This window comes from Prunus dulcis, chromosome 3 (assembly GCF_902201215.1).
Source record: "Prunus dulcis chromosome 3, ALMONDv2, whole genome shotgun sequence".
Taxonomy (NCBI): Eukaryota; Viridiplantae; Streptophyta; class Magnoliopsida; order Rosales; family Rosaceae; genus Prunus; species Prunus dulcis.
Genome location: NC_047652.1, coordinates 19,472,605 through 19,489,271, shown reverse-complemented (window position 1 = coordinate 19,489,271; position 16,667 = coordinate 19,472,605). Strand labels below are relative to the sequence as shown.

The 16,667-nt window shown below is 35.8% G+C and overlaps 2 protein-coding genes across 2 annotated transcripts; both read right to left on the bottom strand.

The window, feature by feature from the left end:
• Positions 1-694: 694 nt before the first annotated feature.
• On the bottom strand, positions 695-1,979 carry LOC117623069 (uclacyanin 1). Its single transcript, XM_034353920.1, has 2 exons — positions 1,630-1,979; positions 695-1,501 (listed from the first exon to the last, which is right to left on the bottom strand). The coding sequence occupies exons 1-2, from the start codon at positions 1,796-1,798 to the stop codon at positions 948-950; spliced, it is 723 nt and encodes a 240-aa protein (XP_034209811.1). The 5' UTR covers positions 1,799-1,979; the 3' UTR covers positions 695-947.
• Positions 1,980-3,909: 1,930 nt separating this feature from the next.
• LOC117621939 (cysteine-rich receptor-like protein kinase 10) lies at positions 3,910-6,656 on the bottom strand. Its single transcript, XM_034352467.1, has 7 exons — positions 5,834-6,656; positions 5,535-5,657; positions 5,212-5,351; positions 4,923-5,133; positions 4,580-4,817; positions 4,351-4,492; positions 3,910-4,245 (listed from the first exon to the last, which is right to left on the bottom strand). The coding sequence occupies exons 1-7, from the start codon at positions 6,654-6,656 to the stop codon at positions 3,910-3,912; spliced, it is 2,013 nt and encodes a 670-aa protein (XP_034208358.1).
• Positions 6,657-16,667: the final 10,011 nt, after the last annotated feature.

Below are 16,667 nucleotides of genomic sequence, written 5' to 3'. Positions count from 1 at the left end.
AATCTGTAACAGATGTTTTGTTCATCATCTTTAAGCAATTTACATTTTCAAATAACGGCATGGATCTCAATTATAGCATGTGCTGCAAATGGATCAAGAATCATGTTAGAGTGCACTTGCCCAAATCTCCATCATCAGCAAATTGATCAAGTAATGATTAGCAGGGAAATACAACCTAGGGGTTTTGTGGACGCCACCATACAGAAGGATTCTGCATTGATTGAATTCGATTGGTTTTTCCTGCATTTGATCTTACAATGCCTATAATTGCAACGTAATATTTTTGGCGCTTTCTCAGAGGACTGCTTGTATTTGAATGGGTTTGTGCCATCAAGGCTTCAACAGGTTTGGAAAAAGAGCATGTCAGGAAATGGTGGGGTGGCAGTTGGCAGAGGGTTTGTTATATATTTGCTTCTTAAAAGATTTTGAAAACAGAACAAAACAGGGTGTATTGACCAGTGCTGCCGTTGGGTCTGCTACAATTTAAACAATGGTGTTGCAGTTGGCTACTAGCATACTATGATGTTTGTTGTCACTTTGTGGCGTTGCAGTGAAGTTCATACAGTTAATGGGGTATTTCTATTTTCCAGCAATCTCGAATGTTTCAATTAATCGATCGTCGGTCCATGACAAATATTATTTAGCACTCTTCATGTATGTTGATGATCTCTTGAATCAAACAGTTTATCAGACCTAAAAATGGTTTCTTAGTTATAGTTTCTGTAGTATTATAGCAGTCTGATCCAAAACGGCTGAACATGCTGGTTCAAGCCCTAACATTCATTTCTTCTAAATAGTAAAACACTTTGCACAACAGTTTCTTTTCTATATGCAAAAGGAAGCAATCATAAAATTGGAATAAAATGCACAAGAAATTTTGTCACACAGAAAACCCAATGAACATAAACTTCTTCACAAACAATCTAAATCTTCCTTTGTTTAAAAGCCTAGGGAGATAGAAACAACATGATCACAACAGCACTGAACCCCACAGTGAGACTCGCCTGGAGGCTGCCTAATTTGCAGTTAAGTGATGAGGAAGATGGTTGTGCTGAAGATCCAGTTCGAGAGATGGAAGTAGGAGCTTCAGTTGAAGGAATGTCGGTTGGGTTTGATGCAGGACTGATGGGCAACTCAGATGGCAAAGCAGGGGACAAAGTGGGAGCAGATTCTGGTGATTGTGCCGGTGATGCAGTCGAAGCTTCTGGAGCCAATGGAGTGTCCAAGGAAGAAGGGGCTGGGATTGAAGGAGATTCTTGTGGAGCAGGGCTCAGAGGAGAAGCAGTTGGTGCAGCAGAAGTGGCAAGAGTGTCCACTTCTAGCTTCATTCCTTGGCTACAATGTCCAGTTGTTCCACAGATGAAGTACCTCTTGCCTGGAGAAGACAGAGGAATGGTAGTGCTGCCACCACTATAAGACTGAATTGAGTTACTTGCTTGGCAAGAATCATAGTCTGCCTTTGGAACTTCAACAACATCATGGCTTGGTGCGTACTGAAAATCTGCGCACATAATAAAGATACCAATTTCTTAATTCAAGTATAGGAAAATAAGTAAAATCAGATTAAAAATTGTCCCATATTATGTAAGATGTTCCTTGTCAATATCTTTCGGTGTGTAAATAACTTACTGAGATTATCTCCTACTAAGAATGTCTGGGATGATGCCCAAGTTTGAAGGTCGGTAGTGGAATCCCACCCGCCATTCGGACCTCCTACATTGTAACTGGCTGCCATGGCCAATTCTATGAGCATGGTCACAACAACCAAGCTCACTAATGTTGTTCTTGAAGCTGCCATATTTTTGCTTAGTGGTAGAAAGGGAAAAGAAGTTGAAGGGTAGAATGAGAGGGCAGAGAGTCAACCACATAGATCTCCACTTAGGAACTTCATTTTTATAGACGTTGAAGGAGAAGGGAGAAGACACGTAAGAGCGAAGATAATATTGGTTTGTGGTTTAGTTGTTTGAGTTGGTCAAGTATCATGATATAAGGCAGTGACAGGTTGTTCGCTCTTGGATACCAATATTATTCTTCTTCTATTTTTCTGCTACAACTATCATATTTTTTTTCTTGTTGTAGACTACGTGTATATATATATATATATATTTGTGAAGAAACGGGACTAAAGCCTGACAGAGAAACTAAACAATGACTCGAGCCCTATAGACTCCAAGAAGATCTTCACTAAGAAAAGACCTACATGTTAAAATTGAAGTAACAGTTAAACTTTTGGAGGCATTTTAATCGTGATATAGTTTGATGTGAACTATCCGAGCAATGAATGTGGGTTCATATATTCAGGTTCTTGACATGATTGAAATTATCTTTGTAATTAAATTCTGTGAATTCAAAGGAAAAAAAGGACCAAAAGTATACAGTGGAGTGGTTTATGGCATCCACGTTAAAGGACAGGGTGGGTGACTTCATCTTAATGTTCAGTAGGTGTATCCTTTTTGGCCAACGTTTAGTAGGTGTATCTTTTTTGGCCAACGTTTAGTAGGTATATATCGATACACCTAATCTAATAATCCAACCCAGAATCTCAAGGAATTTGTACATATATACAGCAGTTTTTTTTCACCTTTTTGTTTTTCTTTAAGAACTTAGAAAAATATGGACATGTCGTTCTCAAATCTTTGAACAATTAACCAAACCAAAGACCCCATCTTCTCTTTCACAAGAAAGACACATAGCTTCATAAGAATATGATTAAGGCAAGTGGGGTTTGGTTGAAAAGGAGAAGTTGGGTGCCTTTGGAACGAAAAAGAATTCGGGGGCGGGGGCGGGGCGGGGGATCAGGATCCAAGTACTATTTCTGAGGTTATACATATAGAAGATTATGATTAATTTGTTATTCATTTGATAAGCCACAACTGATCAGGATCCAACTTCTAGACTGCGCAATTAAATCGGTGCAGTTGATTTGCCTTTGTCACGAACTCTCCGCACACACCCCAACCACATGGACATTTTGGGAAACAAGACACTAACTCTCCAAAAATACAAAGATTAGAAGCAAACAAAAAGAAACCCAAAATCGCAAGAAAAGAAAAAAAACTAATCATCGACAAATGTGTAAAGTTGAAATATGACAAAACAATTTCCATAATAAACACGTCCACCACTCTTTTCATAACCAAATTTTCGAAGATCACATGTTACTTTATCAAAATATTTCTTACAAGAAATCTCGACAAGGTCCCTAGTACATTGACCCTCACCATAAAGCCAGTTTAAGCGATATCTTCACATGCGAATACAATATTCGACTCATAGAAGCTTTAATAAGTTTTGATAAAAGTGCTTGAAGCGAAAATTACACTAAAACAAAAGGAGTTTTGCTTGATAGTTGATACCACCAAAGAATTAAATGAAGCTATTTTTTTCAAAATGATCACACACCAAAAAAAAAAAAACAAAACAAAACAAACAAACCATCCCCGACAATTAGTTGTTCGTTTTGTTGTTCAAAAATATTTTTAGATTACTGTTTTGACAGTTTGATTGAGCAAGTTCACGGTACTCATTCAAAAACTAATTTTTCTGGAGCAAATACTATTCTGGTGAAAGAAGCAGTCAAAGGTTACAAAACAGGCTAGTGGCTAGTGGCTAGTGGCCGGCCTACAGAACAAGAAAATAAATTTATTGTATTGTTGCTGCGAAACAAGTTGTTGTAATTAATTTGGTTTGCTTATGATAATATGCACAATCTTTTGCTCGTCAACCTAATCACCACAAGAAAAGACAAAAAATTTGTCCAAACGTAACGGGTTTTAGTTGTCCTTTAATTGACAATATGCGCACGAACAAAAAATTTGTACAACCAAAATAAGAATCAGTAGCAGAATCTACTTTCTGGCTGAAAAATACATTTCTAATTATTATGACATTGCAATTTGCAATTGCTAGCTAGCGAGGACAGAGTTCAGTGACTGTTAGAGTTGCTTCTGCTAACTGATCAAGTTCTAATGCACCATAACTTTCGAGGCGAGCCACCGACTGCTGTGAGTCTGCAGAGCTCTCTTGCCGGACATAAAATGCTGGCTGTGACGGGACGGTGGAGTTTATGGTGTAACTATTGAGCATCATAACAACCTCAGACATGGTAGGTCTTTCAGCAGGAGCTTCTTGCACGCATAATAACCCAATGTGGAAGCACTTCAGAACTTCATATTTAGGCCACTGGTCACCCAATCTTGGATCCAATAACTCCAAAGATGTTCCATTGGCCCAATGCTGCCACGCCTATATGACAATTTCCAAGTGTTCAATTCAAGTCAATCCAACTTTAAGAAACATGTGCTCCGTCAATTTAACATATTGCTCCCATTTATTATTTTGCATACTTACATAACTCTGAAGATTTGAGAAATTGCGGAAGCTGGAATTCTTTCGACCTGTAATAATTTCCATAACTAAAACCCCAAAACTAAAGGCATCAGATTTAGTCGAAAATTTCCCATTTTTAGCATATTCCGGTGCCATGTATCCACTGCAAGTCATGAATAAATGAGTTAGAGAAGTGTATGTCAAGCAATAAACATTGTATTTCTAACTAGGAATTAAGTTTGTGACGTACAAAGTACCAGAAATCCGATTTGTATTGCCATGAGTTTGGCTACCACAAAACAGTTTGGCTAAACCAAAATCAGATATTTTGGGATTCATCTCTTCGTCTAGCAGGATGTTGCTGGCTTTCAAATCTCGATGAACAATCCTAAGCTGAGAATCTTCATGCAGATAAAGTAGCCCTCTAGCAATTCCAACAATAATTTTGAACCTTCCTTCCCATTCTAAGCCAAATGGTCTCCTCTGATCTAGATACAAAGTTTAAGTTTCAGACAAACAGAATTTAATTGTGAACAAGAATGAATACCAAATCTACACTAAAGTGAACAACTCAGGGACCTTATAGTTCATACCAAACAAGATCTTGTCCAAGCTCCCATTGGGTAGGTATTCATAGACGAGTAGCTTCTCTTCATCTTCTAAGCAGAAGCCTAACAGTCTTACCAGATTCCGGTGCAGTAACTTAGCAACCAGCATCACTTCCGTTTTTAGTTCTGCTAGGCCTTGCTCTGAACTACGTGACAGCCTCTTCACGGCTATTTCTTGTTCATCGGGCAGTGTTCCCTAGAGGTGCATATGGACAGTGTCATTTACACTAATGTCAAATAGAGAATGCCCTGATTACGAATGAATTGTAAGTACCTTGTAAACTGGACCGAATCCACCTTCTCCAAGTTTATATGCTTCTGAGAAATTGTTGGTTGCGACTTTAAGTGTACTTAGTCCAATCAAAAGTGCATCCATGCTATTATTACCATCTTCACGTAAATCAGGAACATCATCTGCATGATAATATGCTAAGGTAATATCTTGGGACATATAAAATGCAACAACCACTGGCCTAAACAGAGAACTTTCAGCATATAAATCTCCACTAATTGGTCAAGATGTTAGAAGAAAGCTCAGATCTTACAGCTAGAAACGTGATTAAATTCTGTAATTGATAAGAGCTATGAGCTACGTACCAACCCCATTTCTCTTGGCCTTTTTCCAGAATAAGTAACCAGCGCAGCCTGTGGCTATCACAGTCAATGCTAAAGCTAGTGGGATTACTATGATAAGGATGATTTTTGAATTGCTCTTCTTTCCTGCAAAAACATGAAATGATTGCATCTCCAATTCATATTCGATTGTTTGCTGGAAAAGCACTCAGTTCATAGTATTAAAAGCTTATTATATGCTAATTAAATGAATTATCTGATAATTGATGCAATTGATTCATCGCAAGAATAACATACTAATTTCAGGGATGTGTCAAAAGAACCTAAGAATTTACCAGCATGTCCAGCCTTAGGCTCAAGCAAGGAAGGAGATGGAGGAGATACCACTGGAGGTGGCTGATGCGCTATTGGTGACAGAAAAAATGAATATGTCTCGTACCGAAGATAACAACTTTTAGAAATTAGTGTAGCCCCAACATATCCATCACAGCACTCAGGAACATGGCTGGCAATCTCTTGCAGGCAAGTTAAGCAGGTGTTTTCTGCTAAGTCTTGGGTGCACTGGGCCATGCCATATATATCATTAAAATCTGTGTAACTGGTGAACCCAAGAGCAAATCTGGAAGGAGTAGAAGCAGCTTCTGATGAAAGGTTCTTAACCAAGTTGCCTGACTGGCGTTTAAGAAGAGCAGGATCAGTTGCTGTCTTGGTGTTATGTAACTGTACTCCTGGAAAACTGTCAAAAGTAGAGAAGAAACGCTGAGCCGAATATTGTAACGAGCAATTTATATAACCAACCGAAGCCTCCTTCTGGCTAAAACAGAGTTGCCTTATCTCAGTTGCAGCTGTATTTGCACAAGTATGGCAATCAACTTTAGAGAGGTCTCCCCTGCACTGAACAAGGCCATAAACCACATCACTGTTCTCACCAATACTTGTGGTGTAGAATCCTGTTAGAGAAGCATTAGCAACAAGATAACTGAGGGTAAGGTTTAGGTTTTGCTCATAAAGACTCCCAGAAGTGTAATTCAAAGTAGTGTTACAGTTCGAAAACTGGTTGATCTTTTGGGCTATAGTGGGATGGGAAACTTGAAGAAGGCATAAAACAAAGAGAAAATAAGGAGCATATAATGCAAGAAATTGCATTTTACAAGATGATGAAGGATTGAAAGCAGAGAAAGGCGGCAAAGGGAAAAGCTGGATTTTCAGTGATGAATGCTAATCAATAGTTAAGCAAACAAGTGCATTGACTTGTTCTTTTATTCTTTCCATTAAAAACATGGTTAGAATTTGAGCAAGTTGGACTTAGAATGATGGATGCAAGTCTGCTTATGTGGTGTTTTCTTAGAGGCCTTCATCAAACAGCGACGTTTGCATGATTTTAATATCACTAAGCTTTTCAACATCTAACTAAATCCAAATGTCTCGACTATGAAAGAGTCAAAGGTAACACCCTACACGACCATTCTCCATGTTCAATTGAAAACCAAGTTAAAAAAACTTCACCAGCAACATTATTATTCTGGTGTGAAAAAAGTATTCATTTCTTATTATAGTCAAGAAGTTTGAAGCAACGACTTGGAAAACTCGGTCGTTGTGTTCTTCTTTTAAAGTAGAATCAGGCCCGGCCGGCCTACAGGGAAAAGACAATTAGTCAGGAGATGTTTCTACAATACATCACAATATAATTAATACCATTAATCTAATGATAATTGATCTTACTAATTATATTGTGTTATTAATCAACAAGGGTTTACTTCCACCACTCTGGGTTGAGTAAACCCAGAGTTATTAATAGATTCCAAGTCTTTTGTCGAACGTTAAAACGCTCACTATAAACCCTTCCAATCTCAATTGGCCGTGAAATCGCATTGTGAAGACATGTTTTACAATCACAACTAGAAAGGTCACTAGGGCATTGAACCGAAGTACGGATCTTTTCATATACTTCCAACGGCTCCAAACACCCAGTTGTAGGCCTCATCAGGCTCGACCCGTTATGGGCTTTGAGATGGTCCGGCCTGTCTTGGGATGGGCTAGGCTTGGGCTTGGGTGTCGAAGCCCAGCTCGGCCCATAGACCCAGCCCGATCAAAAAAGCCTAGCCCGGCCCGCCCACAAAAGCCCGACCCATTAGGCCCGCATATATATATATATATAATTATGTATAAATAAGAGTTTAGGTTTATGATTATTTCATTTAAATCACATATATAATTTGTTTCATTTCATTTACTTTACTAATTCATAGTTTATAATTGGATGATTAGCACATTAATTTGTGTCAATTATTAATTCAACAATTATATATATATATATATATATATATATATCTATATAAATAAGATGAACAACATATCACATCACCAAATATAATCCTATCACGAAACATAATCGTACCACCAAATATAATCATACTTTTCTTGAACACATCACCAAATATTTGCAAATTTATTCATACCATCTTTTTAAAAAAATATTTTTTTGATACTTATTATTTTTTAAAACGTCTTACGGTCTAATTATGTAATAACATCAAGAATAATATTTGATTTTATTATTTTTGTGGAAAATCTTATTAAGTTGTGTGACTTTATTGGGTGTTTTATGAATTTGGTTTAATGTGAAAATATTGGAATTAAGTGAGTTTAATATCAAATTTGGACTAAAATGCCCTTATGATTAAGTTTATGATTTTTTTTTTTTTTAATGAAGTAGGCCCGTTCAGGCCTGGCCCATTGGATTTAGTCTGGCCCAATGGGCCTTCTCAAGCCCGGCCAATGAGTCGGGCTTGGACTATGAATTTTCTTAAAAAACCCGGCCCGGCCCAGCCCAATAGTTTCTCTCTGCTCTTTAAAGCCTAGTCCGACCCATTGACAAGCCCTACCCAGTTGCTTCCAATTTCATTGTATTCGCAGCTTCGGTGACTAGATTGCTAAACAAACCTACTTTCATCCGAATAAATGACGTTGGATTGCTTGTGTTTTGCTGATTCATAACGCACACCTTCGTTTGGTTCTCAACTACTGGACCAAAGAAATGCTTGTTTGTCCGAATACTTATATAGACAATTTTCGTACAACATAATTGCAACTTTACTATATGAACAATGTTGGAGGATATAGTTAGTGGCATCAGAAATACAAGCTGCGCAGACTAGGGCTGAGACTCCAACTAAGGGTCGGCCCATATGCTCTTTCTGTATCATGAGTGCCTTTTGAACCAAGAGCAAACCCTGTTGGGTAAAGGGCTTCATAGCTAAAATAACATATGAGCTCCTTCAGGTTTGTGTGTCGTAAATGCCATTGGCAGTGAAATTCTCAGGGTTGAACAAAATCAGTAGATCCTTGGGAGAATGAGAAAGAAAGTTAATTAGGCAAAAAATAGAGATTTTTTTTTTTTTTTGGGCCAGAGTTAGAAAAAGGGAGTGGGAAAAACTCATATACACGGGTACATGGGATTTTGAACCCATAACCACTTGGGAGCACACCAATGACCTAGGCCAATCCAACACCCCATTGGTTGCAAAAAATAGAGATGGTGAATCTAAAGAAAGACATATTTCTGATTGATTTGTGACTCATGTGTGGCATTTATTATATAGTCTTTACGGAATCTTAAAGTCTAAACTATGTAATCTTTAGCATGAAGATTCAATATAAATTTGTTTCTGAACCACCCATTCAGATGAACATGTTGCAGTTGAGTAGAAAGAATTTTGTGAAGGTTTTATGGGAAAGATATATAGGTTAGAATATATATATATATATATATATATATATATATATAGAGAGAGAGAGAGAGAGAGAGAGAGAGAGAGAGAGAGAGAGAAGGTAATGGTGACAAGTGTGTTTAATTATAGTGTTTTTAGACAAGTTTTATCATTATGTTGGTTCAAAGTTATTTGGTGCCTTTTCACTTGTATGGGAAATTCCGTTTTTTAATTGATGTCATATTCAAGGGACTTCGAAATAAGATGGTGAATTCAAATTCACCATATGTTTCTTTGACCACAATTAATTCAACACATTATACGTGCAATTGTCAAACCACAGAAATGCTCGTCTGAATACTTAGAACATCCACAATGGTGGGTGTATTTTTAGGGGTGTAAAGCCATTTTTACATTCCTTTTACACCTTGGGGGGGTGTAAATACGTTTTTTCTCCAATGAAAAATGATGTAAATCTAAATATGTATAATTGATTTGTTTGTCTTAATTCGTTTTTGTATTAAATTTGTATTTTGGGTTTACTTTATAAAATTATTATTTTTTGTATTAGGTTAAATTTTTTTTTTTCAAACAAATAGACTTAAAAATAATTAAATTCGTTGAAGATATGATTTCATCCCAAAAAAAAAAGCTGCTGCCTAATTAAATGTTGGCTATTGGCTGTTGGCTGTTTGCTCTTTTTGAAAATTCAATTGGCTGTTGCAAACTAGCCGTTTTGGGGGGAACATGACAACCAAAAAATTGCCCCGCATGTGAATTTTTTTCCAGCAATTACTGTAGCCACGGGTGCCAGCCTTTTGTGCTGACTTTTCTTCATTTTTCCTCTCTTTTCTCTGATGGATCTCGCCTGCAAAAGATGTAAAAATATATACAAATGTGCATTTTATTTTACATCTTCATAGTAGTGATGTATGTTTACAACTCTTTACATCTCCTCATTGGAGATAATTCCAATGACAAAGAATGTATATTTAATATATACCCCCTTATACACCCTTCTATTATGGATGCTCTCATACGTGCAATTGCCAACCGCAACTTTACTGTATGTGCAGTTTTGGATCATGTAGTTCCTTGCATCAGAAATACACGTGGCACAATCTTCGGCTGATGCTTGCAGTGTACGCCCATGGATTCTGTCTAGATCCTGACCCTTTGAACCAAGAGGAAACTATGTGGGTCCATCTCTCTCTCTCTCTCTCTCTCTCTCTCTCTCATTCGAGCTCCCCCCCTCCCCTTTGTAATTTGTATCTTCAATTACAACAAAAGGGAAAAAGATGAAGTGGGTGTGCCCCTCTGTTTATTAAAATAATTATATATATATTATTTCAAATTTTAAAAGGACCAATTTGCTCTCATATTTAACGGCAAATTAAATGAAATGTTGAGATTTAGACGGTAGAGGGGAATTGATAATAAAATTTAGTTTGAGTCTTTAATTATCTAAAAAAAGAGGTTACGGGGTAAATTGATAATTAGATACAAATTCAGGGGCATTTTGGCAATTTACCCTATATATATGAGCTTGCTTTATGTGCACATACTCATAAAACAGCCTAACCTCTTCAGGTACACATCTGCTCTCTTTTAACCAGCTCTGGTGTAGTGGTATGGAGTATTTACTCCCTTAGGTAAGGTCCTGGGTTCGAGTCCTAGCATCCGTGTAGTGTGTGTGAGTTTAGTATGCTATCGCCCCTCTCAATAGGAAAGGTCATCAAAAAAAAAAAAAAACATATATGCATATTCTATATAACTTGGTATGCATTTTTGAACTGTTTTCTTCATATCTTAGTGCCGTTTGATATACCATTTCAGTTTCGTGCTAGTCATGGGATGATGGGAATTTGGCTATATATATATATAATTTTCATTTCCTTTATATGGGTTCGATGTTCAGCAATTTTGTTTTTCTTTCTCATGTGTGTGTATATATATACATAGGTTTGAAGACTTCTCTTCACTTCTTGGGAATTAGTTGGGAGAGAGCAACATATATATCATGGCTTGTAGCACTCCAATTATAACAAAGGACTTCTTCATGAAAACAGACCAAGAACTGTATGGAGAAGACGAAAATAAAAATGGTTCTGGTTTTGAAAAAGTTACAAGGACCCCAGATGACCAGCAAAGAGACATCAGCTTAAGATCAATGGATGAAGAGAATAATATGTCTCAAAGTGTTTGGTTCTTCAGAAAGTATCTTCTTACAAGAAGTTAAAATAACGTGGCTAAAACCAGCATGAAAGCTGAATTTGAATCATAAATTATCAAAAGGCATTCATCACCCCGCCCTTTATTACCACCTAAATTTCTTGGTAGAAATTATTTTCCAGGACACCGGCTATCTTTGCTAGAGCAACAGTTGCTTCCTGGATTGCGGTATGTTTTCCTTATAGTCGTCGTTATATATGCTTATTATATTGGGAGATTCACTATTATACCCAATATGGGGGCCCAAATTATAAAAATACCCTATATAAAATGGACTTTAGAAACACACCCAAAGCCCATTTACAACATAACAAAAAAGCTTTTAACTTCTTATAAATTACAAAACTGCCATCAATTTCTTAAAACAAGCCCAACCCCAAAATCTCATAAAAATACCCAAAGCACTCAATAGGGCATCAAAGTAATTTAATAATCAATATTAAATTCAATAAGGCTAGCTATCATTTTTTGGGTTTTTTTTGGGTTTGTTTATAGGAATTCAATTGTGTAGGGTTTATTTATAATATTAGTGCTAGAAATGGATATATCACTAAATATCTCTATTATATTTGGGTAGCAATGTTGGCACTCTCCGTTTATGCTTCTGGAACATCCACTGAGATTATTTAAAAGGAATTAAATTGAATTTCTATAAGCTAAGAGTGCCAAAATCGTTACCCTAATTATTTATTGTGTTATAACATTAGTTTCCCTTTTGAAGTTAGTCCTCTTCAATTTTTGTTGTGTGTGTACATACACAGATGTGATGATCAATCCAACAGGACTTCAGAACTTACAATATTTTATGATGGGATTATCAATGTCTATGACAATATTCCTGCTGATAAGGTGAATAGTTTAAAGAAATGCACACAAATGTTTAATTTTCAGGAAATAATAATGTGCCCAAAGCTTGAAATCCATGATGTCTATGTTGTGACTGCCATATTTGACTGTTCAACTTCTTTTTCCTGAAAATAATTTTCTCAAACAATTTATTATAATGTTATATCTTACCAAATTGTGAATAATTATATAAAATTATCCGCTATATTGATTCCCATAGATATTGTCATTGTAGGCTCAAGCGATTATGCGTCTTGCCAGTGAAAACTCATTGGTCAAACCTCTTGTTGCAGAAAGGTTAAAAACAGACAGGCAAAAACCACCTCTCAAACCCAAATCACTATCAGTTTCCAAAATAAGAGCTAGATATGAGTAGTTCATTTCGATATGTACCTCAATTAATTAAGAGCATTCACTATATACCCGAAATTTTGTGTATTGAATACTCAGCATTGCTCATATATCAGGTGATTTTTGGTTTGCCATAAAAAAAGGTTAAAGGAGAACAATTTACATGAATACCCCAGTTTCCTAACTTCACCCGCCCCCTGCAAAATCATCCTTGTGTCTACTAGTTGATTTTTTTTTTTTTTGAAACGACTGCTAGTTGATCTTTAGTCTTCACAAAAGGAATAATGTTAATCACATTTGCTCTAGTTTTTCTTTAACAGATCTTCCCTAACTAGTTTTTTCCTTTACCTATTTCAGGACTTCCAATGGCAAGAAGATATTCCTTGCAGTGTTTTCTTGAAAAGCGCCATGACAGGTAAAGATGTCTTTGTTTGTACGTAGACTGTAATAAACTACAGTTAAATCGCAAGAACGGAAACTTTTACCAAATTGGAACTTCATCCAAACTACAGTGCCAAAATCATACTTTATAAACAAAATCCATACATGCCAAAGATCATATCTATTTTCATAGAGAAAACGATGTTGGTACCCATAAATTTGCTCACTATACCTGCCTAAATAATTGATGGTCAACAATTTTTTTTACTGTTTGACAAAAGAAAAAATAATAGAAGAAAAGAAAGGAAAACAAATATGAAAGGAGATCGAGTTTTTTTAAACCGTATAATGAGCAAATTGTTTGGCATCAATAGCTAGAGTTTGCCCTTTCATTGTAGCCCTAGAAAAAATTTAAGATTAACATGGTTTCTATTTCTTTATTCTTAAGGCACAAAATATTTGATTTTTTTTCAAAACACATAAGATGTTTAATTATAATTGATAAATTTACATAGCACTTTACACATGACTTTTGTTTTTGCAGGATCATCAACAATTCTCATTATGCCCTTCATTCTAAAAAACAGGAAGACATTTATGAGGTAACTGCAAACAATGAGTCGAATGAAAGCGATAAACTTTCACTTTTACCATTCCCTTCATGTTTAGGATACTTTCTCCTACGTCAGTTAATCGAGGTTCTTGTTGAGGGGATATTTACATACCTTAGGTTCTTGTCAACGCAATTACCAATTCATTGACTGGCTATATATACAGTCAGATCGATGTAGTTCATGTTTTTTTTAATAAAAGAAAAAAGTATATGTTTTATGATAGATTATAACTTTATTTGAGGAGGAATATGAATCATATTATAAATGGTGTGGTTTGAAATTTTCTCCAATTCTCCATATTCCCTCGACATGTTGTTCTATTAATACTTTAAACCTAAACACAAACTGAAACTTATACAGTCTCCTGGCCTGTTCCTTATCCTAGACTCATTGTAATAAATATTTCTCTGAAATTTTTTATTAAAAAAAAATGTGAACAATTGGAACTCTAAAAAAGTTATCATGCACTCATACTCCGGAAACATCCCGCCCAAGGCTCAAGCCCAGCTTGTCCATTGATATTGAGCTCAACCCGACCATTTGGACCCGAGCTCAGCTCGGTCATTTGTACTTTAGCCTAACTCGACCAAGAGGTATTTTACCTCACAAATAGAAATCCCCCAAGTCCCCATACAAGAGTTTTGTGTGGGGAGTTGCATCTTTTGGACAACTCCTTCTTGGGACCTTGGTTCCCTTTTTACGTTTTGTGAATTTGGTATGCTAGCTGCATGCCAAAACTTGTATATGTTGCTTGTGTTTGTTATACCAAATACCCATTGGATCATGTTTGTGAAAAAAATGGGCACATCAATGTACACCTAAACTGAGGCAAAAATCCAATATTTGTATGCAATTCCATGTGCTTGCCAATCTGAAACTTGACCCATATTTCAAAAATAGAAATCCATGAGATTCTGAAGGTGATATGAATCTGCCAATACTTCATCAACCAACTCCAAACCCCTGCCTTCATTCCATGAGTGCCATGCCAGACAAAATTTCATGTATGTTGGCCAGAATTGTTAAACTCTGCTGCATTTAGCTTCATATAGGTTGCCTAAGCTGTATGAAAGATACGATTTTGCATTAAGATTTAGAGTGTGAGCTTACAAAAGCTAGGAAGCCTATATGTTGGTCACTGGAATAGAAGCTGGTATTCTTTTTGCCATAATAATCTCCAATTGCAAGACTCCGAAGCTGTAGCCATTAGATTTTTCAGAAAACATCCCGCCCATGGCATATTCCGGAGACATATAGTCACTGTACAATCAATTGAGAACTGACGAAATTGTTACTTTGTTTATAGTCTTGAGAAAAATTATGCCAGAAAAGAAAATCTAAACGCCATGCAATGCAACTAATTTTTAGTCAATTATGAACACAAACATAAGGGAACTGGAGTCAGTTAAAATCGCAGAGTTGTAAATTGAAGTGCTGGCACACCTCGATTGACCAACATGTTAATCCCAATATTCGAAAAATCACTATGCAGTAAGGGGGCTGCAGGCAGGGGCCTAGCGCCTAGAGGAGTAATCGGGGCCTATGTGAATGCCTATGCTTTTTAAAATAAATTACTTAGTATTATAAATTATAAATTTATACCAAAATCATGAAAAATAAAAGGATATATAAATTATATATTAAACAAATAGTATAACACTTTAATTTTTTATACATATTAAAATACAAGTAGTAAATAAGGTAATTCAAAAAGGCTAAGATATTGCTCAATCACATATATTAAATAAAAGAAGTAGATCAAAAAAGGAAAAAAAACTAAATTTTTTATAAATGGGATTAAATTTTCTTTTTTAAACATACAGTCGCACGGCTATACTATTTATATATTTAAAAAATGGGATGCCCCGGCGCATAGGTGCCGCGTGCCACAGCCTACTTTAAAAAAAATTGGGGAATATAAGTATAGCCGCACGGCTATACTAATTCTAGAAGAAAATTCAGAAAGAATCCAGTACAGCCGTGCGGCTATACTCTTATTACACCGGCCAAGGCCTATGCGCCACGTGGCAAACGGTTACAGCCGGGCGGCTGTGCTATTTTTAATTAAAAATTTTGAAAAAGAGTATCGCCGCGCGGCTATACTATTTTTAATAAACAATTAAGGAAAAACTGAGATTTTTTTGAAAACATATATTATTTTTATTCAATAATATGTTAGAATTATGTGTATAATACGTGAATTTTGCGTATTACTGAAATTTTGGTTAAAATTAAGTGCACTAAACATGAGAAAGACGTGTATAAAACATTATTAAACGTGAAAGTGCAAAAATCTTTATGGGAGTAATAGCTTTGGAAAAGTAAAAAATCAAAAAGAGACAGTAGATACTCGAGCAATGGCCTAATAATAACATATAGGGCTCTTGGGCTATGGAGAAATTTAATTAAGACACCCAAACGAGTTCACAAAAGCCTTAATAAATATAAATTAATTATTTTGGGGACTTTTACTTTAATTTTTTTATACATATTAAAATACAAGTAGTAATTAAGGTAATTAAAAAAGGCTAAGATATTGCTCAATCACATATATTAAATAAAAGAAGCAGATCAAAAAAGAAAAAATAATAATTTTTTTTAAATGGGATTAAATTTTCTTTTTTAAAAGTACAACCGCACGGCTATACTATTTATATTATTAAAAAAAGGGATGCCCCAGCGCATAGGTGCCGCGTTTCACAGCCTACTTTAAAAAAAATTGGGGAAAATAAGTATATCCGCACGGCTATACTATTTGTAGAAGAAAATTCAGAAAGAATCCAGTATAGCCGTGCGGCTATACTCTTATTACACCGGCCAAGGCCTATGCGCCACGTGGCAAACGGTTACAGCCAGGCGGCCGTACTATTTTTAATTAAAAATTTTGAAAAAGAGTATAGCCGCGCGGCTATATTATTTTTAATAAACAATTAAGGAAAAATTGAGATTTTTTTTTAAACATATATTATTTTTATTCAATAATATGTTAGAAGTATGTGTATAATATGTGAATTTTGCGTCTT